Source organism: Elgaria multicarinata, chromosome 5 (assembly GCF_023053635.1).
Source record: "Elgaria multicarinata webbii isolate HBS135686 ecotype San Diego chromosome 5, rElgMul1.1.pri, whole genome shotgun sequence".
Classification (NCBI taxonomy): Eukaryota; Metazoa; Chordata; class Lepidosauria; order Squamata; family Anguidae; genus Elgaria; species Elgaria multicarinata.
In genome coordinates this window covers 33,732,294-33,757,931 of record NC_086175.1, presented here as the reverse complement: position 1 = coordinate 33,757,931, position 25,638 = coordinate 33,732,294, and the positions used below count along the sequence as shown (strand labels likewise).

The 25,638-nt window shown below is 39.8% G+C and overlaps 2 protein-coding genes across 2 annotated transcripts in view; one reads left to right on the top strand and one right to left on the bottom strand.

Moving 5' to 3' along the window:
* UBAC2 (UBA domain containing 2) overlaps positions 1-25,457 on the bottom strand; it is an 89,689-nt gene extending 64,232 nt beyond the window's left edge. Inside the window, exons 1-4 of the mRNA XM_063126112.1 lie at positions 25,203-25,457; positions 19,295-19,422; positions 15,554-15,673; positions 14,194-14,300 (exon numbers count right to left, since the gene is read on the bottom strand). Coding sequence (XP_062982182.1) covers positions 14,194-14,300; positions 15,554-15,673; positions 19,295-19,422; positions 25,203-25,233 — 386 coding nt within the window. The 5' untranslated portion in view covers positions 25,234-25,457. The remainder of the gene's footprint in view (positions 1-14,193; positions 14,301-15,553; positions 15,674-19,294; positions 19,423-25,202) is intronic.
* On the top strand, positions 10,985-12,093 carry GPR18 (G protein-coupled receptor 18). Its single transcript, XM_063127450.1, has 2 exons — positions 10,985-11,859; positions 11,906-12,093. Exons 1-2 carry the CDS (start codon positions 11,037-11,039, stop codon positions 12,073-12,075), a joined length of 993 nt encoding a protein of 330 aa, XP_062983520.1. The 5' UTR covers positions 10,985-11,036; the 3' UTR covers positions 12,076-12,093.
* Positions 25,458-25,638: the final 181 nt, after the last annotated feature.

The window sequence follows — 25,638 nt, the reverse complement described above, 5'->3', positions numbered from 1 at the left end:
GGCTACATTCCACATTGAATTACTATAGAATTGGCAATGTCAACCATGAATAAGTTTAGTCTCAAATTGGTAGTAGGCATTGCCCAAGCACTAAACATGATGATGCTTTTTAGAAAAAATTAAGGTCTCTTGGCTTTGTAACAATCAATTCTGGTCTTCCCCATCTCTTATCATCCTCAAAAACAATTGAGTTTCTGTCACTTTTACCAAAGTCCAAACATATCTTGGAAGCAAAGGGCCTTTTTTACCTAGTTGGCATATACGTAGTGCCCAAGGTTAAGCCTTTAATTTAGGATAGCATTTTAATATTTTCTTTATTCAGCTTGGTTTTAATCTTTTTATTTTGTACAATAACCGCTCTCAGGGATGGGCAGGGCTGAAAGACTAAATATAAAAGAGAGCAGAATAAATGATCCATATGCACAAAATTGAAGCTTCTTCAACCCAGTTAATTATTAGCCTCCTTCACACCTCATATGATCACCAATGTGTTGGGCTGTAATGCCAGCCTTATTCCCAAGATCACATGCCTTCATGCAGTGCCAACCCCAAATGCACATGCTTCAGGTATGGTTGTCTGCAGGGGGGAAGCCTACGTGCATAGAGAACAACATGTATAGCCTTTCCCCCCTGCAGACGTCTATGCCAAATGAATGTACATTTGGGCTAGGAGAAGCCACCAAAGCCACATAAACTTGGGGACAGAGCTAGCAGCATGATCCCACACGCTGATGCATCATACAATGGACTCTTCCCAAATATGTGTGAAGGGGATATGGGTTTGGCAGAATCTGGTTTTAAAAATGTCTACAATTATCTTTAGTTAGCTTTCTGGATACAGTACTAATGAACATGGACAAAAGAGATATCGCAGACTCATTTTTCTTTCTGTGCCTCAGCTGTGTGCTTTCATTTTGCCAGACTAAAGTGGCACATAAAGATGCACCAACCACGTGTGACTTATCTAGAAGAAGCCAGTTAACTGGACTGAGTGATCTCAGGTGCATTCCTGTGGGAACTTTCACCGTACCCCACCTTGGTACCTGGGAAACTGTCTCAGCCGGCCTGTCATTGGCTGACAGGGGGATCTCCTTGGACTTGCCAGGAGCATAAATTTGGGGGGAGGAGTTTAACAGCAACCCTTTGCCTTTGTCTTCTATCTTTGATTTTGTCTCCTAGTATGTTTGTTCAGTCCTGATCTATGGAAAGACCCTTACCTAGGTGCAAATAGTCAGGTTTATGGAGCTTTTCTTCTTTTTTAATTTTTAGTAAAGTGTTGTTTCCAAATATTACATTGGTTCTTGTATGACTTCCTCCTTTCTCTATGTAAATAAACTTGTAAAGTCTGTAAAGTCTGAGAGTCTCCTGGCTCAAGCTAAGGTAGATGTGAGGGGTGGTGGCAACCTACCTTAGTAATTGTTTACCTCTGCCAACACTGCCATTAATAATTAGACAGCTTCGGCTGGGGGCAGTATATAAATATAATAAATAATAATAATTTTAATACCTTCAATTTACATGAAAGCCCATGAAAACAAGCAAATACATAAGTGAGCCCAAAGTGTTGGAAAGACAGAAAACAAAAAGAGTTCATCTTTCCAATTTTCGGATGGATCTCTAAAAGGTTCCTGTTCTTTCTTCTTCCCACCCCCCATCCCCCAGAATCTGGTAATACCAGCAAGTTCCTGGATGGCCACATCTTGGCTCCTGTTAGGGTGCTGCTTAAAGAAAACATGTCATAGTAAATGAAGCATCAATCACCAGCATGCTGAAAAGCATGTATCATTCTGCCAACAAGCTGCTAAGAGGAGCAGTATTAGAAAGTTGCTGAAATAACTTCTATGGTATATTAGGGAGTGTAGTTCCTCTGGACTGGAGAAACAACTGTATTGAACAAAATTTACAAAGGGACTGAGCCAAAAAAGGGATCAATCTTCATAAACACTTTTGCCAACATCAAAAGGCAATATTTCAGGGATTGCAACAAAAGGCGCCAAAGTGTTCATGAAGCATTGACTATTTCTCACATTCCCAGATGGCTAGGATCACTCATCCAGGAAGCATTGCCTATGTAGCATTGTCACATCATTCTGTTCATCAGGGGATCCCTGAGGGACTGGAATCAAAAAAAGAAGGAGAAACAAGCCCTTGCTAAAGGAGAAATAGTGAAAGGAGCAAAAGATAGGGGGCAATGGCTGTGAAAAGGTGTAAAATGGACACATGTATGAAAAATTGCTTCTCACCCCGAAAACACAAAAAGAAAGGAAATCTGCCACTCCTTTTTAGTATTGCTGCACTCAACAAGCTTCAGAAAGAAGAGACACCCAATCAGATCACTTCTTTCTGCTGTCAACATGCCTAAGATAGACTGTATTTTTATCCATTTTCACATGTGTGTATGATTTTTAGCATACGTAAGATTTCCCCACAAAATGACATACACCATCCTTTCAACTGAGACGCTAGTTTCTGCAAAATGTTGCACCCATATGAAGTTCAGTGTTAGTATACAAGAATACTTTTCAGAGTTTCTGAACTTGTGCTACCCCCATAAGTCAAATCCAGTCATCTGTTCTACAGATGAATCTATGCTGATTTGCACATGCAGTTCAGTGTGTTTCCTGCTCCTGCATGTGAGGACTGGAGAAATAGGCCCCCACTGGAAGTAGAAAATGAATAGGACATTTGACCTTGTCCTAAAACTACAAGGAATTATTATGATAACAATCATTCAACCTGCCACATTATATTAGTTTACTAACAGCAGCTCGTTCTGAACTTACTTCTTCCAAAATCATGGCCCACAGTTTGAGAATGTCCAGTATATAGACAAGGGCAATATGTGATAATATATTCTTGGCTTGCAAACACACACACACACACACACACACTACTCTATACATCTGCTCTGTTTCTTATACATATGTGCCGCACAACTCCTCCATTGAAGATACACAAAATGAACCCAATTGTTCTTTTACTGCTTTTAAATTATATATTGTTTTAATTTGGTTTGTGGTTTAATTTGTTTTTAACTGTGCATATTTATTGTTTTATACTGTATGCTTTTATCTGTACGCTGCTCTGAGATCTTAATGATATAGGGCGGGATACAAATGTTTTAAATAAATAAATAAATAAGTAGTCTTTGACTGGGTTCAGACAACATGATAACCCATGGTGGTTTAAATAGACGATGGTTGGTTAATTAACCCACCATGGGTAATCATGTTGTGTGGAGGGAGTTTTTTTAACCATTTGGTTATTTGGCCGAAATAACCAATGCAAATAACAAACGCTGTGCAGAGTTGGCTATTTGAACCACCTTTAATTATTGTGTTGTGTGGAGGGAACTATTGGTTATTTCCTCAGCCACCAGTGGTCATTTCGTCAGCCACATAGTCACAAGCCAAGAGTGGTCAAAGCGGTGGCTGACCAGCTGGCATGATAGATTTTCAGCAGCAATGGCTGATGGGATACTAGTGGGAGGACTGAGGGGGGAGAGAAGGCAGGGGATGAGTGAGTCAACTCAGCATGGACTAATAGTCAACTCAAGGCTGATTCTACTCCACACCATGGTTGATTATTATCCCCTAGATAAACAGCGGTTGCGTTAATTATTACTCCACTGTTAACTATCGTCTGAACGCAGCCTATCTATCTATCTATCTATCTATCTATCTCTTTCTCACACTCACACACATACTCTACCTCATTCTCTCTTCCCTTTTCACAAACACACGTCATTCAACTCACCACAATACACGAGTGTAATGTTAATCCTTTTTAGGAGTTTGACTCCATTATTATGCTATACAATATATCCTTGTTTCCAGCAGTTAGAACTTTTACATTAGTCACAAATAAGACAATTTTTATAATAACATTGGACAAGGTTATCATTAATATTTACTAGGAAGGAAAGAGAGGTGCAAAACAAACCAACAACCTCTGCATTCACTCTATTTCCCATTTCAAAATGTGCAAGTTTCTTAGTGCTATAAGCCAAACTACATGCACAAGGGGGATTTCCACAGGAACACAAAGTTGAGTTTACTCATTTATCAGAAATGTCCTCACCAAAAAAAGTATATTGTCATCATGCCAATCATTTATAGCAGTTACAACAATAAATGTTTATTTCCCTAAAGTATTTCAACTATATTAATGGTTTATATGATACTCCATGAAAATGGGTGATTTAAAAAGGTAGCAGCAGTAGAAAACCACAGTCTTGCACACAGAAGGAAATATTTTGTTTGCTGACATATGAGACAAGAAGAAAATGTGACTTGTTTATACAGTAATAGATTATGCACATTTTTTTATTAAAGAAATCCTGTATAACCAATCAAACAACTAGTTTCATTATGACATTTCCTGGCTCTAAAAGAGGGCTTCTATTTTAGTACACGGAAGTTATTACAAAGACAAAAAATCTTTTACCGATCTGGGAGTGCAAGGAAAGCATCTCTAAAAGAACAGCAGAGTGTAACAAGGTAAGAAAATGTACTCAACTGTCTGAATAAGAATTACTCTGAATAAGAAAATTATATATTATCTAACTTACAGAATAAAAATTAATGCCATCACTGTAAAGCACTTTTAATGCTCATATTTCAGTATTATAGAGCAATTCTGCCTTTCTGAACTACATGCAATTGTACAAAAAAACTACTATTTTTATCAAGTAACTAATGCAGAGTGAAAGGGAATCAAATTAACTATGTAAAGACAATTTCTAAAGCAAAATGAGCAGAACAGCTTCCACCTGGCTAAAATAATTAATAGGCCAGCTGTAAATAAGTCACCTCAGTTGATTCAAATAAATAGGCACTGAGAAAAGAGGTATTAAAAAGTAGCAATGATTTCAATGAACGAAAAATGGTTGCTCCTGTAGACAGACAGACAGACAGACAGACACACACACACACACACACACACCAGTCCAATCTAGGCCAGTGAAAACAGTTACAATGTTCTTTGGATATAGCTCATGTTTTATCGTATTATATAATAACAGACTTATTATTAAACATTCTTATACCAGTCTAATTTTAAAATGCTGAACATTAATGCTACACTCTTTTAATAATATCTTAAAGGTCAGGGATGGGTAATAATACATGAATTAAATTAAAACACCAACAATGCTTTCAAGTTCTTGGATGGATCCATTTATTCAGTTACAGTGGCTTAAATACTGGCATCCCTAAATAAAGCAAATGGATCACAATTCTCAACTAGATGCAGATCTAGGGGCAAAATGCAACATTGGCTCAGTTCAGACATCACATTTCTTTATGGTGGTTTTAGAACTCCACGCTGGAGTTTTTATACCACTGTTGAAAAATTTGTTGTCTGGAGGGAAAACTCCAGTCCATGGTGGAGGTGGTTTTTTTTTTTAGAAAACACTCCATGCTGAATATCCACACTGTGCAGAGGAAAGTTCCTGTACAACTGTTGTTTTGTGTGTTGTGTGGAGGGTTCCATGAAGTTTCCTGTTGAGTTGAGTTGACTTTTCCCACTGGCTACAGAGTTCTCTGGCAAGAGCAGTGAAAGGAGGGAGTGCCACTTTAGGAGAGCTGCTAGCACTGGGTTTTTTCCCCCAGCAATGGCTGATGGGATATCATCAGGAGGACTGAGGGAGGAGAGAGGGTGGAGAAACTCTTAATCAACATCATGTTGCCTTTTCCTCAATTATCCAGTAGCCCACAGTCACACAACGGTGGAGTTATAGAACGTGTTATGTGGTGAGTACCTCTTAAAAACTCAACTGTTGAGTGGAGTTTTCACACTGCATTGACTAACGTGTTGTCTGAACTGAGCCATTATGTAAGTGAACTTCCACTCATGCAACGGGAGTTTTCCTTCCCCTCCTCGCCGCTCCAGGCCCCATAAATCTGCTCAGGAGGGTCCCTCAACCTTCTGGAGCAGATTTGGGACATGTACAGGGGGCTGAAGTGGGAGGGGAAATCCAATCCACCAGCAATGTCCATTTTGCAGAAGGAGGACACTATTGGATACAACCTTATGTGTGCAGCTCTTTCAGAAAAAATAAAAGCAATTCAGATTTGCAACTAACTACTTACCTGATAGCTCTTGGCAACTAAGAATTGTCTGAAAACAACCAGGCAATTGTCTGAAAGCAACCAGATTTTGGAAATTGGAAGAGAACCAATTCTTTTTTTGTTTCAGACCACCAATGTGTCTACCATGTGTATGCACGGCCAGGCAAATTAGTAAAAAGTTTACATTTGCAATGGAACTGGTCATTAAAAGACTTCGGCACATATTAACCAACTGAAACTAAAAATTCTATCTTCAAAACAAGAAATTTGTGGCTTCTTCCTTACAATACTTTTGTCAACTTCATGCACCAAAATAGCATACCTGATTAATGAACTAGTACCTGATATTTCAGGCCACAGTGGTATTGTGATGCACAGCTAGAGAAACAGGCAATATAAATTGTTATATTTTGGGTCTGGAGCTTACATTTTTCTTAGCAAATGTATAGCCATCTTTTCTGTACCAACCAAGATCATTTTAATTTGCAGCTGACAGACACCAGGTGAGAAATTTGTAAACTCATTATGTTCTGTCCCTTTCAATGTGGTTGCCCATCAAAGATATTCAGATAAAGGATTTTATTTAAAGGATTTTAATATTCCTTTCCCAGACACAGAAATGGACCACTTACATCAAAAAGCTATTGATCTGGAGTTCCTATCCCCCACCCCCACTGCAAGAATCTACCCAATAGGGGTAATGAAGTGTTTTTCTTTTTTGATATCTGACTGCATGTTTAATTAACTGTTTGATGGAGTGAGAAATTAAGCTGAGCAATCAGATTACATCAGGCTCTTGAGCCAATCTCACAATGCCAACCATATTCACTTTTGTTCATTTATTCTATTTATCAGACTTCATATAGCCAAAGCTCTCAGGGAGGCATACATAATAAAAACAAACACAATAAAGCCAATTATTACACCAATGACATCACTTAAAAACAAAATCATTACACTAGCAGTTTAGATTTCAGGTGGAATTCACAGTACTGTCTAACTATGCAAAAAAGTATTTTACACAATGGTAAGCTTCTAACCAGGCTGCCTTAAGAAGGGTAAGGGGAATATATATATATATATATATATATATATATATATATATATATGGCAATACGGTGCCCCTTGAAATAGAAGCCCCTTGAAATACAGCGAATCCCTATTACGTTTGTAGTAGTCCCACTGTTTTCAATTGGCTTACTTTGTATTCAGGGCTGGTGTCAAGGGAGGGTATGGTAGGACACCTGCCAAGGGCTCACATCCCAGCAGAGGCCCACGGAGAAGAACCCCTTGAAGTTGCTCCTCTTCACCATCACAACCACCTGCCTCTTGCTCTGGCCAACACAACAGTGGTGGTGAGAAGGAGGAGCAAAGATGCTATTGCACTGGCTCTCGGCTTGTCAAGGAAGCAAGTGGTAGCCATGAGAAAGAGGACGAGTAACAGCTGGTGACAATGGTGGTGAGAAAATAGACCCACTGAGGGAAGTGGTCCATTGAGGGTGTCTTGCATAAGGCCCCTCATAAACTGGCACTGGCACTGTTCCTAATAAATAAGTATGGTTATTGAGGTCATTCCCTTTTTTCAGTACATGACATGTGTACAAAACAAAAAGCACTATATTCTAGGGCATGGGGGAACAGTTTCTCAGTTACTCTATTACAGCCTTCCCCAACTGGGTGCCCCCACCCTGATGTTTTCAATTGCAATTCCTAGCATTCCTGTCTATTAGGGTATGCTGGCTGGGGCTGATGGGAGTTCAAAACATCTGGAGGACACCAGATTGGGTAAGGATGCACTGTTAGAACAAGCACCAAATCCCCCAAATGGACTTGTATTTGGCAATTTTGATCTGGGAAATCATTATATTAAATATGTCAGATGCAAAAACAAAAAACAAAAAGCACAAGTCTCAACTAGTAAACTGCAATTTCTACCGTCTTTGCTGCACACAGTGGAGAAGTTCCAAAAATATGCTTTGTGGCAGACAGACTATACTCTATTTTCAATCTCCAGAACTCCAGAGAAAGGGGAAGTACAGAAGGGTTTGTGAATATTATGCATACAAAAGAAAGCACAGAGACATACGCATCAGAAGTTCAAGGCTGGCAAACTTTTCTCTTCCTAAAGTGAAAAGGCAACGACTAAGAGTTGGTTCACACATTGTAACAATGCAGAGTTAATAAAATGAGGGTTACTGAGAAGATATGCGGGAATGAGCAAGTGCGCCACTCAGATAAGCAACTCACTGCTACTGAGATAAACAACCGAGGGACATTTCGCCCATGGGTTGTTTATCATGATGTTCGAACCCAGAACTCTGGGCTGTTGGGGAATGAACAATTCAGAGTTTGAACCCATGTTGTGTAGGATTACACTGCTGCAGTTGACTCTGTGGTAGTTACAGGTTCCTTAAAACTGGGACATAGGTGGAGTAGACAAGTCATCCCCATTTCTGTATCTATCCCATCCTCTCTATATCCTTTTCTGTTCTTTGTAATGCTTTTTCAAAGAACTGCTATGCTTCATCTGGACTTTCTGGAACAGTCATGTCAACCAATTCCAGTGCTAACAATGATAAACTACAATAGCAGCAGCTGTAGCTCACAGGATCTAACTATAACCTCTGCAAGAAATGAGCTAGCGTCAGAACTGGTGGTGCCCACCATTTGTGCAGATTTTACAGAGGCAGCTCAAAGACAGAGCAGCTCAGAAGATGAAATGAGAGAGCTTTCTCCTTCAGCCACAAAAGCAAGTGGGGGGAAGGAAGAAGGAGGTGCAAAGCAGCAAACACCTGCAGCCCACCCAAGAGAGTGAAAGAAGGCAGAGCAAGCTTCTTTTTCAACATGTCCGGTGGAATAGAGAGGCAAACATCCTCTTTCAAATCATCTGCAGCCAAAAGACCTGGCAGGGTTTTAAGTTCTACTTCCCTCCACTTTCACCATGTCTGCATTTCAAACATATGTTTATACTAGAGGGGGAAATGTGGTTAGTCTTTGCCATGAGTGACGTTGATTAAATCTGTTACTCTGCCAATTACCTCAAACGAAGCTCATTTAAATCATGGTGAGTTAGGTTGCATGCGTTAGGCCATTTGAACATTCATGCTGCAGCTTGTTGTGCTGTCGACTATGTGAGGGTTAAACAACTCTTGCATAATCCTAAAACAGGCCATAAATAAGCCATGATGAGCTGTGGAGATTGTGCAAGCCCGATCAATGAGTTTGCATCAACACATTGCGCTAAGAAAATACACTAAATACTCAGGAAGTCTTTTGCCTGTTGATAATTATGTAATAATTGGTAAATGCCAACTACTCTTATTTACCAAACTACAAAAATTCTTGTGGCTGCAATTATTTAGACGCCAGGTGAAGACCTTTTTATTCTCCCAACATTTTAACAATCTATAAATTTTAAATAACATGGTTTAAAATTTGTAATTTTGCATTGCTGCTGTTGTTATCTGCTTGAGCTTTTATATTGTATTTTATATTATGGTTTTATACTGTTGTTTTATACTTTGAATGGTTTTAATTTTTGTGAACCGCCCAGAGAGCTCCGGCTATTGGGCGGTATAGAAATGTAATAAATAAATAAATAAATAAATAAATATTAGATTATTTGTTAAATGTTCAGCACTTCTCTACAACAAAGGTAGGTGAAAGACAATTTCTGTTGAACTACATAGGATGCATCCAGACAGACAGCTCCTAGCACTAACAACCATTGCTGCATTGTGCAGCTATAATTTTCTGCAAAAAACCCTCACATCTGAAGAAGTGATGGGAAAATGCTGGAGAATTACAGGTGGAAGACAAAGCCTTCCTCAGCTGACTAGCCACTGTTTTTCTGGTTCGTTTTTAAATTGCTTTTTCTTTCCATCTTTCTTTTACTGTTTATACCTGTGTTCACCACTCTGGAATCTGTTAGATCATTGAGCGGTATATAAATATTGCAAATAAATAAAATGAATAAATCTGGGGACCCACACACCACCAGGAAGTTCTATGAATGTGGCAGGGTGATTGCACAATAAAGGCCTCATCTGGAAGCATCCCTAGTACCTGCTGGCTCCTAGGATTCTTGCAAATATCACTGGGCAAGACTGACCTTGGTCTGATCCAAGACAATACATTTCTTAACTTCTAAATCAAGATAGCATGCTCATAAAATTCAAAAAGATGGCTAGAAGTATTTCTATCCAGATACTGGTTAAAATCCAACACAAATCTTACTTAAACTAGACCCACTGAAATGAATGGGAGTTAAGTTAGTCATGACCCTTGTTGGGTACTGGGCTCTAGGAAACCCTCAAAGGGGCTCAATATTGTCACTTCGTGCTTTTCAGAAGCAGATCGAACCAAAATATTAGCTTAGTACTCTGAATGACAACTTTATAACTATTGAAAGATGGTTGTGGCTCATTTTGATCTGAATTCTTCAAAATAACTAACACATGTCCCTGTACAAGGCTGGCATATGGGATAGGACACACACATATACTTCTTTTTTTAAGTAGCAAAATAGTCTTGCTGAATGGAGCTAGAAACATGCTTGACCATGTACCCCTACCAAACATTTTGTATTAAAATGACATGAATAATTATTCTGGTGACACAGACTTTTGAAATGATTCCCCTCTCCACCCTGCTAACCTGACCTTTTAGCCCACTCTATTAGCATTAACATTTTACAGGCATTCATTATCCACACAGATCTCAAAAGTTTAAAATCTATGCTGATATTCAGGGGTTGTGCTCATTGAGAATTTTAAACTACTACATTTAAAAAATATTAATTTCCCTTCTGTAAAGTGCAAGTATGGTACTAGCAATTTCTAAATGTGCCTTCTAATCTGCAATTTCTAGATGTGCCTTCTAGCAAAACTAATCTGACTGATTGCAGACTGATTGCAGAACTTAGATTATCTTTATTCTATCTGTTCTTAGATACATAATGAAATTATGGATAACTACAATCAAAGTCTAATTACAATGTCTGGAAACAGCCATCCTGAAGAGTACAGAATTTCATCACTTGTCTTCTACAGCTTTATTTTCACAATTGGCTTACTTGTTAATGTCACAGCACTCTGGGTCTTCAGCTGTACCACCAAGAAAAGAACAACTATAACTATCTACATGATGAACGTTGCACTGCTTGACTTGTTTTTTATATTTTCCTTGCCTTTCCGGTTGCATTACTATGGGAAACGCTCTTGGTTCTTTGGAGACATCTTCTGCCGGGTTCTAAGTGCTTTCACTGTTTTTTACCCAAGCATTGCTCTATGGCTGCTAGCTTTTATAAGTGTTGACAGATATCTGGCTGTTGTTCAACCCAAACATGCCAAGGAACTCAAGAATACAGCCAAAGCTCTGATAGCTTGCACAGGTCTTTGGATAATGACTCTTGTGACAACTTCTCCTCTAATGCTCTTACATCCTGATCCAGACAAAACTTCAAACTTCACCACCTGCATTAAGATGATGGATATTATCTACCTAACAGAAGTCAACGTGTTAAATTTTTCTCGGCTGGTATTTTTTTTCTTGGTTCCCCTATTCATCATGATTGGTTGTTACCTCATCATCATTTACAGTCTCATTCGTGGACGAACTTCCAAGCTGAAACCAAAGGCTAAAGAGAGGTCAATCAGAATTATTGTGACACTGATAATCCAAGTGCTTGTGTGTTTTGTGCCTTTTCACATTTGTTTTGTGTTCCTGATGCTCCAAGATGTACACGTAAACTACAATCCATGGGGAGCATTTACCACTTTTCTCATGAATTATTATTATTATTATTATTTATTTATATAGCACCATCAATGTACATCTCAGCACATGTCTAGATGTAATTCTGTACTACCTGGTTTCTAAACAATTTCAGGCCCGAGTAATCAGTGTCATGCTTTATCGTAATTATCTTCGAAGCGTACGAAGGAAAAGTATAAGATCTGGTAGCATGAGGTCATTAAGTAATATCAATAGTGAGATGATATAGAAAGAACTTATGTGTGATTTTAACACACACATACACACACAAGAAAATTTGACTCAGGGTAAGAAAGTTTAGAACAAATTAAGAAGGAGAAAGGAATAACGTTATTATTTCTATCTCAAACCATTTCTTCTGATAAAGAAGTTACCCTGGCTTGAAATGCATTGATATTCCTACCTATTTAATAAATTCCACTTTAACTCTATTATTTACTTATTCTTTTCTTATCTTTGCTGCTGTGGTGTTAGCCCCTTAGCAGGTTACCTTTTGGGAATTGAACAATGTAATAAGATGGAGCGATTTGAGACATGGTTAAAAATTGAATTATTTCAGTGTTCACAGTACTGCAAAAAAAGTGTGGGGTGGAATTCCATATTTCTAAAGTAAATGTTTTATCTGCAATACATGTTTGAGCAATAACACTTGTCAGGATATAGTCTATTATTTACATCTGCTAAGAGAAAACTGCAAAAGCTTCCACATGTGCAAAGAAGCCTGAGATGCCATCTGGAAGCCATACTCACCCATGTACAGGTCTCAAAGCTTGCAAGCACACAAGTGTGTTGCTGTACATCTGACTATAATATAAAGTTCATTATACTAAAGGATGAATTATTACAACGAAGCATTTTTGCCTGGGCAAAAAGCATTCTGTTTCTGCAGCAATGCTGAAATGACCATGGACTACAGCAACTTCCTCTCCTGCCAGGGAAGGTGAAAGATAGGAAAGGCCCCCACATAAGGGATGGGAAGGAGATAGTGCCGGAGCAGATGGGGATGGGTTGGGTGGGGCTCTAGCCTTCTCACACCAAAACAAACACATCCCATCTAGTCAAACTGATGGGCTTTTTTGCCGGTAATATATAATGAAGCCTAGAAACAATAGTGCATAATTGACTTCAGGCAATAAATCTGAAATCAAGTTGCAAGTGAAGCCATACTAAAACAAATCTTTTAGGCTTTTTCTTTCTTTCCAAGTGTAATGCAGCAGCCTGTGGTACTGTCAAATCTGGCATAAACCTTATCAGATTACCATCAAAACAGAGGATTTCACTACCATTTTTCTCAGTGACAACTACTACTATAGGAAACATGCCAATGCTCTCCTTGAAACCTTTATACACAATGGTATGTTAGAGCTCATTGGCAAACACTAAAAGATTTACACTGTTTCACATTCTTAGACAGTGAGATTGCTCTGGATATAGCAGCTAGCAAAGCAAAGATCAGTACATGCAATAAGTTTGGCCACAATCTCAGCTATTTTCAACAAATTTTGAGTTTCATAGAAATATCTACAAGCCTACAGAAAACAAGGCACATGCAATTAGCTTTGATAGTTTGAGATGGATTGTGTCTAAAATCACACATGCAAATGAATACAGTTTTTCAAGTAGTGCTTAACTTTCTGTGAGATTTCAGTTTCATTATGAAAGTGGCCATGTAAGTTTGGGGGAGGGGGCAGTAGGGTGAGAAAATGTTCATGAAAAAAAGTTTTCCACGCTTTAACATATTTTTTTCATGCCTGTTTGCAGACATTATTGTTCATCTGCTGCTGCTTGGACTCTCTCTCCTTTAACTTAAAAGAACTTCATCTGTGAGTGCAATCAGGGATTGCATAAATAAAAATTACTGCAACACAGTGCCACATTATCAATCAGATCTGGTTATATGATAACATCACTCCAGGCAAATAAGACATTCCTATTGCATTACTCTGAATAGCAAGGGGGGAAAGACCGCATCTCCACTGTCCAGGTCACCAGAGCAACATTTATATGATAAGATTTTGTCTCCACCACAATTTGCCACCCTCCCTGCAATCCAGCTATTGTTGTATATAGGTATGCAGACCCAGTTAAGGTAGAATGTGGATGAGAATGTGCATTTGAAAGTATGGATGGACATCTATATTTGGATATGCACTTCAATGCCTAACCCCTTCTGCAAACAACTAATCAACTCAGTATGACTATATCAGGGCAAAGCAATGTTGGACTAGTAAGTAGTGAAAAGAGTATCAAATGATTATCTGCAGGGTACATTTCCTTTTAAAACTACATGAATTAAAAATAGATTTAAGATACTCAGAGCTCAGCAAGCCCCTCAGCATCTACTCACAATCCTGAAGGCAAGCTGTTGATGGTGAGACCAAAAGAGTATTCAACTGCTTCTACCAGAAGAAAATCAAACAACACTGATAGCATCCAGGAGCCCAGCAAAAATGACTGAAAAATAGAAAAAGAAGGGGTCAGAATCAGACATTTCTAAATTCAGAGATTATATTTAGCTTTCATGGATTTAGAAGGTAGAATGGAAAGGGGTCATAATCCAGAGAGCAAATATCTCAATACCAAAAAATAATAATTATTTTATTATCACAATTTCCAAAACTTTCTGATAACACAGCATCTAACCAAGATTTTCAACATGTCATGCTGGCAAAACTAGGGTATTTGGCCATATCAGCAAGGTTAACATATCCCTTCTGCACTATGTACAATGTAATGTGATGACATAACTGCTACAAAAAATATATTATGTTTAAAGTAAATATAGAAGTTACATTTGACTGTTCCACTCACAAAATTTGAACTGGACTGTAGAACCGACCAAGTTATCTATTCCAGATAGATTGCTAGCTGAAATTAGCTCAATCTACACTGTTCTCAGAAAATTAAAGCAACATATTAAATTTCATATTTTTAAAATCTATGTTTGTATGTTGTATTTAGAAATTTCCTATATCTATAGGATTCTGTAACAGCTACAAAACAAAAGGCTGTTGCAAATGACATCTTTCCTAGATATTCTCCATATAGGAATATCTTACACATGATTACTGGTGAACTATGGCAAGTTCATGTATTGAAGAGCCAACAAGCACAACTTTCACAGCCCTTGTTTCAAGCGGTGACCAAGGCACAAATTCATAAGGGAGGCACCTGCAAGTCTTGGGGAGACCTGGCATCTATTGGCATGGGCTACAGAGGCACCAAGCACAAATGGGGACAGTAGTCCAGGGCAGAGCCCCCAGAGGTCTCCCATTTTCTATCTCCTACTTGGTGAAGGCACCAAGGCATTCAGCTGGAAGTAGCTGAGTAGCAGCAGAGTGCAAAGTTCAAGGCATGAAGACTACCCCTTTGAACAATTATGTCTATCCCAAAAGAGGCACAGTCTGAGAAAAGCGAGGAAATAAGGGCTCAGTTGGACTCCAAACTTCATTGGAACAAGTTGTTTGCTCAGAACTGTCCAAGGTCCTGCTGCCGAGTACGACCCTATCCACTACCCTGAGCTAATCTTCATTAGAAGAAAGAAAAGAGTATTCCCAAAGGCAAATACAAAGTGCAGTTTCCTAGGGTATTCAAGTACCCTTTGCACTAAGAATTATGAGGGGAGTGAGAGTCAAGTGTGGTGCAAGACTGAAGGATTTCAAGTGTATTACCTGGGAAACACGAGAGGAAACAGAACTTGGACTTACAGAAAATTTTCGGCTGCCATATCTCCTTTCAAATATCCTAAAGTTGTAGATGAGCAAGCTGCTGCAGAATGTGTCTTTGAGATCAAGACATACCGTTCGCCCACATACAAGCCTCCAAATCTAAAAGATAAAAAGAACACAGGTATTTACACTTTTCTTCTAAACCCGATGGGAATTCTTTGAGAGGTATGATAATTACTGCTTATAGTTTTGCTATGAAACATTACACAGTGGAGCTTATCCAAGTGGTTTGTGGGCTGCACTCTGGGGCAGGGAAAGAAACTGTGGAACCCTCGGTAACGTGCTATGATTAATTTGCACGGCACTTTGAAGACAAAGTCACTCAGATTCCTCATGAACTGGACACCGTGATTAATGCAGTTCCATTAGTAGAGGCTTCCAGAGCACTGTCTGATCCAGTTTTATTAGATGAGTTTCAGTTATTGAGGCTCAGGGATGCAGACAAAGTGCTTAGCCAAGTCTGGTCGATCATTTATATTCTTGAACCTTGCCTTTCATGGCTTATCACATCAAACAAAGAGAAGATATCTGGCAGGGTTCAAGAGATTGTAAATTCCTCCTTTAGAGAAGGAGTGGTGAAAGAGATGGTAATCAGGCTACTCCTGAAAAAGTGTAACCTGGACCTGGAGGATGTTAACAACTATAGACTGGTGGCTAACATCCCATTCCTGGACTAAGTGCTTGAGTGGCTTGTTGCAGAACAACTCCAGGCACTCTTGAAGGAAATGGATTATCCAGATCCATTTCAATCAGGCTTCAGGCCTGGTTTTGGAATGGAAACTGCCATGGTCACCCTGTGGGATGGTCTTTGCCAGGAGTGTGATCCTGTTGATTCTCTTGGACCTCTCAGCTATCCAGGCTGGGAGTTCGAGGTACTACACTGCAGTGGTTACATTCCTACTTGGTTGGCCAATTCCAGAAAGTGGTACTGGGGGATTATTGCTCTGTGCCTTGGGAACTATACTATGGAGTTCCACAGGGCTCTATTTTATCCCCTATGCTGTTCAACAAGTACATGAAACTGCTGGGGGAGGCTATCCAGAGTTGCGAGCTGAGGTGTCATCAATACACGGATCATGCTTGGCTCTATCTTTCTTTTTCCTCAAATCCATGTGAGACAGTGGTTGTTCTGAATCAATGCCTGGGCACAGTAAAGGACTGGATAAGGGCCAATAAACTGAGACTCAATCCAAACAGGATGGAGGTACTGTTAGTGGGTGGTTTGTCTGCTCGGCTAGGTGATGTTCAACCTGTTCTGGAGGGAGTTTCACTTCCCCTAAAGTATCAGGTTTATAGTCTGGGGGTGCTCATGGACCCAGAACTGTCACTTGCGGCACAGGTGGACTTGGTGGAATGAAGCCACCAAGTTTAGGCTGATATATCAGTTTAGACTGATATACTAATTGCACCCTTATTTGAACAGAAATAGCATAGGTACAGTTATATGTGCTCTGATAATCTCCCATATGGATTACTGTAATGTGTTATTACTTATTTATTATTTAAAATATTAATATCCCACCCTATATCATTAAGATCTCAGAGCGGCTTACAGATAAAGGCATACAGTATAAAACAATAAATATGCACAGCTAAAAACAAATTAAACCATGATCAAGTTAAAACAATATATAATTTAAAAGCAGTTATATATGAGGCTGCCTTCAAAAACAGTCTGGAAACTTCAGCTGGTCCAAAACAGGGTAGCGAGATTGTTAACAAGGACTGGTCAATGAGATCATATTATGCCAGTACTCTTCCGCCTGCACTGTTTGCCAGTCCATTTCAAGGCCCGATTCAAAGTTTTGGTATTAAGGTTTAAAGCCCTAAACTGCTTGAGGCCAGGTTATCTGAAGGATCATTTCCTCCCATGTGTACCTGCCCAGACCCTAAAATCATCTTCAGGGCTGCCTCTCCGGAAGCCCCTGCCAAAGGAAGTGAAGCGGATGGCTACCAGGAAGAGAGCCTTTCTGCTGTAGCACCCTGGTTATGGAATGAGCTCCCTAGAGAAGTTTGCCCAACACCTATCTTGTACTCCTTTCGGGATCAGGTGAAGACCTTCTTATTTTCCTAGGCATTTTAAAATTCTAGTCCTTTAGCTCTGTTGTTTTAAATCTGTATTTTAAATCTCTGCATTGTTGCTAGGTTTTATTCTGGTTGTACTTTATATTATAGTTTTAAGTTTTTATATTTTATATTGTTTTATGTTGTGGTTTTATTTTTTGTAAACTGCCCAGAGAGTTTCTGCTATTGAGCAGTATAGAAAAACAATAAATAAAATACAATAATAGCAGAAAATACAATTATGTATGAACCATCACTGGTTCTACAAGAACAAAGTGCTCCTATAAATGCATTGCAACTTTTTTATTTTTTTACAACCTTCACCTTGTTCATTAATTGAAGTCACACTTTCCATATATAGTTCCACTGCACCTACACAGGGAAACTTTGAGACCCACTGGTCCATAGCGCTATAAATCTGAAATACTTGCAAGCCCATAAAATGCTGTTAATAGTGGCCAAAAGGAATCCTTCCATAAAGGACACTGCTATTTCTGGAACAAGTTAATATGTTACTCCACCTTTTAAAGACAAACTACAAAAGGAAATAAAGGGGGTTCCGCCCTCTCGATCTACCCACGTTTTGAAATGCTAGAGATTTGTTTTATCATTACCTTTTTTCTCATGCCCAAAACATTAATCATCAGATGCTCATTTCAGACTAAGCCCTCACTGCATGTGATAGTGGCAAACTGTCTTGTGGATCTGCCTCAAATCATATATAAAGCAGGGGGTAAGATGGCGTATCTGTCTGATTTAAAGAGCAAAAAAACCCACACAGATGGGGAATGCTGAATCCTCCCTTCATCCTGCCTACTGTTTATCTGCCTGCACTCTGTTTTCCCATCATCATTTTTCCTTCATCCAGGCTCCTACATTGTAAGAAAGCCTATCTAAGAAAAAAGCACTGGAATGCATACTGGAGCCAGCATAGGTATTCCTTCCACCACCAGCAAGCAATATTCCTCCATTTAACATAACTATAACTTAGTCTGCAATTTCATGTAAATTTTTGGCTCTTGAACAAAGACTTACAGAACTGATTATCATTAACTGATTAATATTTATGTGAGTTGACCCTAACTCGTGGATAAATTAAACAAAGAAAGCACTTTTCAACATCACTGGGTTCTCTGTTGCAACCATGAGTGCTCCTTTACTATTTCTTGTATAATCTGAGTGCTGTATTTTAGGATTTCAAACCATTGTGGGCAGTATCCAATACTGGCCGTGAGTGGGGCCCACCACTACTTCCATTCCATGAGTGGCCAGCCCCACTGATTTGTTGTGCAAGCAGCTACAGGCAAGCCCTAAAGCAAATGGAAACACTTATTTCTGGAATGGATTGATTGAGCACCCTGATGTGAGCTCTGCTGACCTACCCCATTCCAGAAACAAGCGTTTTCACTCATTTCAGATTGCCCCTGGAAGAGCTAAATCTCTGTTATGCAAGCGATGAGCGCCACTTGGTCAACAGCATTGGCAAGACTGGGTAGTTGTGGGTGGTCACCATTGGATACTCCCCTAGGATTCCAATTCTAGAGTGCAAAGAACTCATAGCACATCTCAGATATTCAAAAGATAGCATCCAAGCTCCTGGCCTATAAAGCTATCACACTCCTAAATGTGTAGTCTTACAAATAAATTACCACTTACCTGAAATTCCTCTTTTACTGCTTGCAGATTGTATGCAAAAAATTTCTGATAGTGTTGAAAGAGTAGAGCCAACAGAAGGGAGAGCGTGCTTGGTATTATTAAGAGGCCCTTTGACAGAGGTGCTTTATCTTAAAAGGGGAAAAAATACAATGAAGTGTCTCAGCTACAACAATATTTCTGACAAGTTAAAGAATGAACATGCTGTGCAATCAAAATTAAAAGACCTCCTTAAAAAAGCACTATTACCTATTAATTTAATTAATTATTAAAATAAAGCAGACTAAGTGAGCATCCCAGGGACCACAGGATGGCTCAGAAACCCATTTCCAAGCTTACAGTGTTCTGGCCTTGGAAGGGGGAGCAGGAAAGCTGCCCCTCCCGCCCAACCACAACTCAGCACAGCCAACACAGCAAGAATCGTGTTGGCTACCTCTCTGACCTCGGAAAATCAATCTCATATAGGGGGGAAATGGGCATTTTAGTGGGAGGGGAGGAGAACAGAGAGGCCAGGATATAATTTACCCTGAGCTTCACTCAGCCTCCTTCTGTCCCCCTCCAAAGTGCCCTGCCTAGACAGGCTGAAATGAGCATATAGTGAAAAACTTTAAAAAATCCGAGGACATAGAGGCAAAAATCACCTCCACTGCTCCTGCTGCCCTGCCGGCTTCAGCCCAGCAGGGCACAGAAACCTTGGAAGCCTCCGGGTTTGGAGGATTCTGAGCAGTGAGAGCTCAGTCCCTAGGATTTTATTTATTTATTAAAACATTTGTATCCCTATTATCACTAGGATATCAGGGTGGCATACAGATAAAATCAGAACAATATAAACATAAATAATTTACACAGCTAAAAGTGTACTAAATCATTAACAAATTAAAACCAGTAGAAATTTTGTTAAAAGCAATAGAACAATTAAAAACAATTAAAACTATGTGTAACCATGGATAATTTATCCCCCAAAGGCTTTGATAAAAAGTAATGTTTTAACTTGGCGCCGAAATGAAGCCAGTGTCAGTGCAATCAGGCCTCCAAGGGGAGGGTATTCCACAAGTGGGTTGCCATAACAGGGAAAGCCCCTTACACTATTATTAGATCTCACACTATACATAGATCTTTTTTACCTTGTTTTATCCAAGGTCTAGCTAGAGATGAGAATACTTGTAAAAGAAACAGAAAAATTTGGGGGAGAAACATTCCCCCACCCAAAAATGCTTTTCTTCAATTCTTCCAATGAAAAAATGGAAGGTTTGAGGGAACACTAAAAAAGCAATCTTAAGAAATACTTCCTCTTTTGGAATGAGGGAAAAGTTTTTGAAGTCAGATACCCAGTGCTGTTAACAGCAGCAAATTGTGCATTAATTAATTATCCCACAATTTGCCAGGCATTCACAATGCCACCATTTTGAATATGCAACTTCCAATCGGAGGTTGTTTTGTGTGGTGTGAACCAAGACACTATGGTTTAATTGTGGATTTAAAAACCTAGTTAACCTAAGAACTAAACATAGGTAAACTGTGATTAACCATTAGTGTTGAAGTTCATATATCACAGAAGAATCAGGCCAATCGGAGGTTGCATATTTAATACGGTGGCAGCATGCACTGGGCACACTGCAGTAAATAATCAGTTAATTAATCCATGTTTTGCCACCATGCAGAGGACCAGTGTTTTATTCACAAGATATGAAGACGTTTCTGTAAGACAATCTTCAGTATTAGGGAATAGGGATTCCTATGTATGTATATTGTAGAGTTCAATGTTATTCGTGTTGTAAAGTTTAACTTGCTATCCAAATATATTACTGCTAGTCCTTCATATTGCAACTGTGCAAAACTGTTTGTCTAAATATAATCTTGTGCTGTCTCTGCTGTCTGTCAACTTTTTAAAAACTAGGTTTTAGATAACAATAACTGAGATGCATGTGCTTGAGTTTCATAGTGTGCAGCAGTTCGCATCTCTTTCACTGGAAACAAAGCAAAAGGTGGAGGAAAAGCACAGCTGATGTTGAAGCCACGGAATCTGCATTTCCTCACAGTATGTTGCAGACATTCAAATTGGGTTCTACCAGGTGCTAGGGTAGTTGCAATCTCCTCACACATTCTATCTTAAGACTGTGATTAAATGCAGACTCCATGACTTCAACATCAGCCATCTTTTTCCTCCCCACCCCTTTTTACTTGTTTTACCACCTTGCCTCATGAGTCATGAACTCAGAGGTTTGTATGCTATTTTGTGACCTTTGAGTTGACTTAATAAAAGGTATTGCCCTAATATGGATTAGGGAATTTATTTTATGGCCAAAACAGCTGCCTGTGCTTTATATGCTAAGTTATAGCTGAATAATGTTATGATGTTAAAACTGTAAAATAAATTTAGATTTGATAAGAAAGTAAGTATTGCATATATTTAATTCCCTCCTAAATTTTCCTCCTACATTCCTAAAAATCTTATTTTTCTTCACAGCTTCAAATTTCGAGGAAAAAAATCTCTTGTTCTGGCCAAGATCCTGATTTTTATTGTAGTCTTTCAGTTTGGACTTTTCCTATTTCAGTCTGGAAGAGGGCAATAGTCTAATGAAACTGATGCAAAAAATACTAAAGTAGTCCACTAAGTCAAAACATGCCCTGCAACTTGTTTTTATTGATTTATTTTATGAGTATGTTATGCTAATATTTTGAGGATTTTATTTGATGGGTTTTTTACTTCATCATAATACTTTATTTAAATAAATATATAATAAAGTCTATATAGTGTAGTATGGTTTACCATCTGGAAAGCATTAAGTTGGGGAAAGCTGACTAAAGCTCCCCACCTTTCACAAGTCTCTACTCTTGGTCTGTTGTATTTATGTATCTTGCAATTGAGATACAAACTGTTTATCAGTGCTCTCTCATTAGTGATCATTTTAAACCTATCAAACCTTAACATACCGGAAGTGAGCATTTGGTTATTTTTACTTATATCACAGGGTAGAGAAGCCACAGCTCAAACCATAAATGTGAGTCAACCACAGTGGAAGGAAAGGTAGCCATACTGGCTATAAGAAGAAAAAATCCAAAATCTGCATTAGACTTAGAAGAGAAAAAAGAATAGGTAATGACTTCAATATAAAGTCAGCCTCCCCCTCCCCTGCTCTTCTCCCCCACCCCTGGAGATTTCAAAAGATTGCACAGTGTTTTGTGATCTTTGAGTTAGCCTAATTAAGATAGTGCCCTAATACAGATGTTGTAATTTCAAAACATGAATATATCCCAGTTATTAAAATGTCACAAATGCTGTGACACCATAAAATGATTTGCTGGATTAATATAAAAACTCCTACAGTTGAGTAGTAGGGATAATGCTTAAGCAGGACATGTTCAGATTTCACAGATACAAAAAAAAAAAAAGTTCTAACTGCCTAGGTTAAAAAAAAGAAAAAAGGTTCCTGAAATCATGTATAGCTGGCAATTGGAGACCCTCTCCTACTTTACCCTCGTATATACACCCTTTACAAGTATACGAAGTGATATTAATAATGTATTATCTGCTCTAAGCTTCCACACACAAGGTTATCTTAGGGTTTATGGACATGACTGTAAAACCCTCTGTAAGGTATAAATTCAATGTGGCTTGCTCTTTAGTAAGTGTGCTTAGAATTGCACCAGTGACATTCACAACTCTGTGCATTTACAACTACAATACTCAACATATAATTTGGGTTTTCACAGCATTTTCATTTCTTTTTAAACCTGAATGGAGATCTACATATAGGGGTAAAATACATATTCTGTAAAATATGTATAAGCTAGGCTCTGTAACCAAGCTGATGAAATCACAAGTTACAATATATAGCATCAGGCAGGCCAATATTTCCAAGACCCTGGTACTGAAAATAAATATACCAATAAGCACGTACTAATTAGGGTGGTGAGGTGTCCTACTTTAAAGGGGACAGTCCTCTCTTTTGGAGAGCTGATCGAGAACAGTCTTCTTTTTGAAAAGGTGTCCAGTCCAAGTCTGGCTTAAAATCAAAGAACCATAAGAACAGTGGGCTTGAGGTTGCTAGTACCCAGATAGGAGACTGAGCAGGCACACGGGTCACCTAGTCACAGTCTTCTCTACTATGACTAAATATATTTGTGAACTGCCCAGGGAGCTTCGGCTGTTGGGCGGTATAAAAATACAATAAATAATAATAATAATGTATTTTTATTTAAACTACAGTTAGTTATCATGTCTAAATTTGCACCCACCCAGTCTGCACGAAGCCAGCAATTTTATCTTCACAGTGCTTCATAAAATTATTACAACAGGCCTTGGAGACTTCTAAATAATTGTGATTGGTAAGCCTTGGGTTCATGTACTCTCCTCCTCCATGTAATGGATGTTTTCCAGTACTGCTGACAGTTCATTCCTCCCCCATTGAAACCAATGGGAGTGCAAATATCTACCCCAGCTCAAGGCTGGCATAGGTTTGGGACCTGATCCGGGGGCACGTTGTGGGGAGCAAGGGAGCTTTGGATCTGATGGATCCATGGCATCCCCCATCCAGCTCTATTTTGGGTCCTACCACAGATGGTGTACAGGAGAGACTCTGCAGAGATGTTGCGCCCTGCTGGTGTGACTCTTCTTTGCTGACAGTGGGGGGTTAAGGAGTTAATTTATGGTTACCATATGAAAAGGAGGGCAGGGCACCTATATCTTTAACAATTCTAAAGAAAAAAGAATTTTTTAGCAACATGGTAAAATTCCCTCTTCATAACAATTAAAGCTGCAGGAGCCCTACCCTCTTGTATCTGGTCACTTTAGTATAGCTCCTGCAACTTTAACTGTTGGGATGCATTCAGGTGTAGCATGCATACAAATGACACCTGCTGAAATTGCCTTTCTATGCAACTGTTAAAGATACAGGAGCCCTGTCCTCCTTTTCAAATGGTCACCCTAGAAGGCAGCATTACCAAGATTAAAACATAAAGCTAAACCATCTTCTCAATTTTTTGTGAGCCACCCAGAGAGCGCCTGCTACTGGCAGTATAGAAATACAATAAATAATAAATAAATTTAGTGACTACTGGCCTAATCCTATGTCTTTAATCAAAAGAAATTCCCACCCAATTCAATGAGGCTTACACCCAAGAAGTTGCAAAAGATTTGCAAACTTCATTTGTCAAGATTTATCTCTCAACAGGATACAAATCTTGTGAAAACAGAAAGGCGTTAGAACCACCAGTCACTGCATGCATAAAGTTGCACTGAACAGCTGGAGGGGGGAAGTCCTTCTTTAAAAAGAAAATACAATGTGTGAGAGACAAAAGGGGGAGAGGTGTAACAAACGCACACCCAAGTGATCCTAGAATGGGAGAGGAGGGCGAAAGAGGTGCTCCCACCCTGTACACGCTTACTTGGGAGTAAGCCTCTTTGAATCCATTCCAGAAGGGAAACCGTGCTGAGTAGTCTGTTGCAACAAGAACAAACAAAAGAAGCCTTGGGGCATCTACAAGACTAATAGATGTATTCTGGCGTAAACTTTCAGGCACTACAACCCATTGCGTCAGATCCCTGAAATGCACCCTCAGCTGGCAGGATCAACGTATTACGCCCAGTCATCAACTGAACTAACTGAGCGACACTTCCTCCCGCGTAAAGGACATGCACTGGAAGAGGATCGGGTCGCATGGCGACCCGGGGCTCATTTTGGGTGGGAACTGCGGAGGAGGTTTTGGGGTGGGTAGTAGGTTCTTGCGGTGGGGAGGGACGAAGAGGGCGGAAAGGGGAGGAGATTACGGGGAGAGGAACTGAACGGAAGAGAAGAGTTCCTCCCCGTTGCACCACTCGGCTCCCTCACCGCACAGACCCTCCAAACACCGAGTCTGTGAAGAGGGGCGAGAGGACGGAGAGGAGAGGAACGGGGGTGTCGGTACTTACACAGCCCGCTGGAGCCAGTACTGGTGAACATGGTCCCGGACGGGGCGTTGGGGGAAAGAAAGGGGGCCGGGGAAGAGGCAGTCCCCGGACCACAGGCCTCGTCACGACGGTTACTTCTCCTCTCCCGCACCCCCCCTCAGGGGGAGCCGCAGTGAGTCCCCTCAAGAGGCCAAGGAGCCTCGGCAGCAGCCGGGCCCAAGAGCTGAGCGCTAAGGCGGCCGGGATGGGTCAGCGTCGGCCGGGACCGGCAGGGCAGGGAGACCCCGGACAGCGCCCCCTGTCGAAGCCGCCGCCACCTCCTCCTCACAGCCAGAGCAGCCTGCCTGGGGCAAGGGACTCGCCGAGCGCAAACGCTGAGGCGCCCTTGAGGACGCGGTAGACGCCCCCTCTGGCGGTCTCCTTCAGTCACAAAAGCCCACTTCCCCAGCTCAATTCG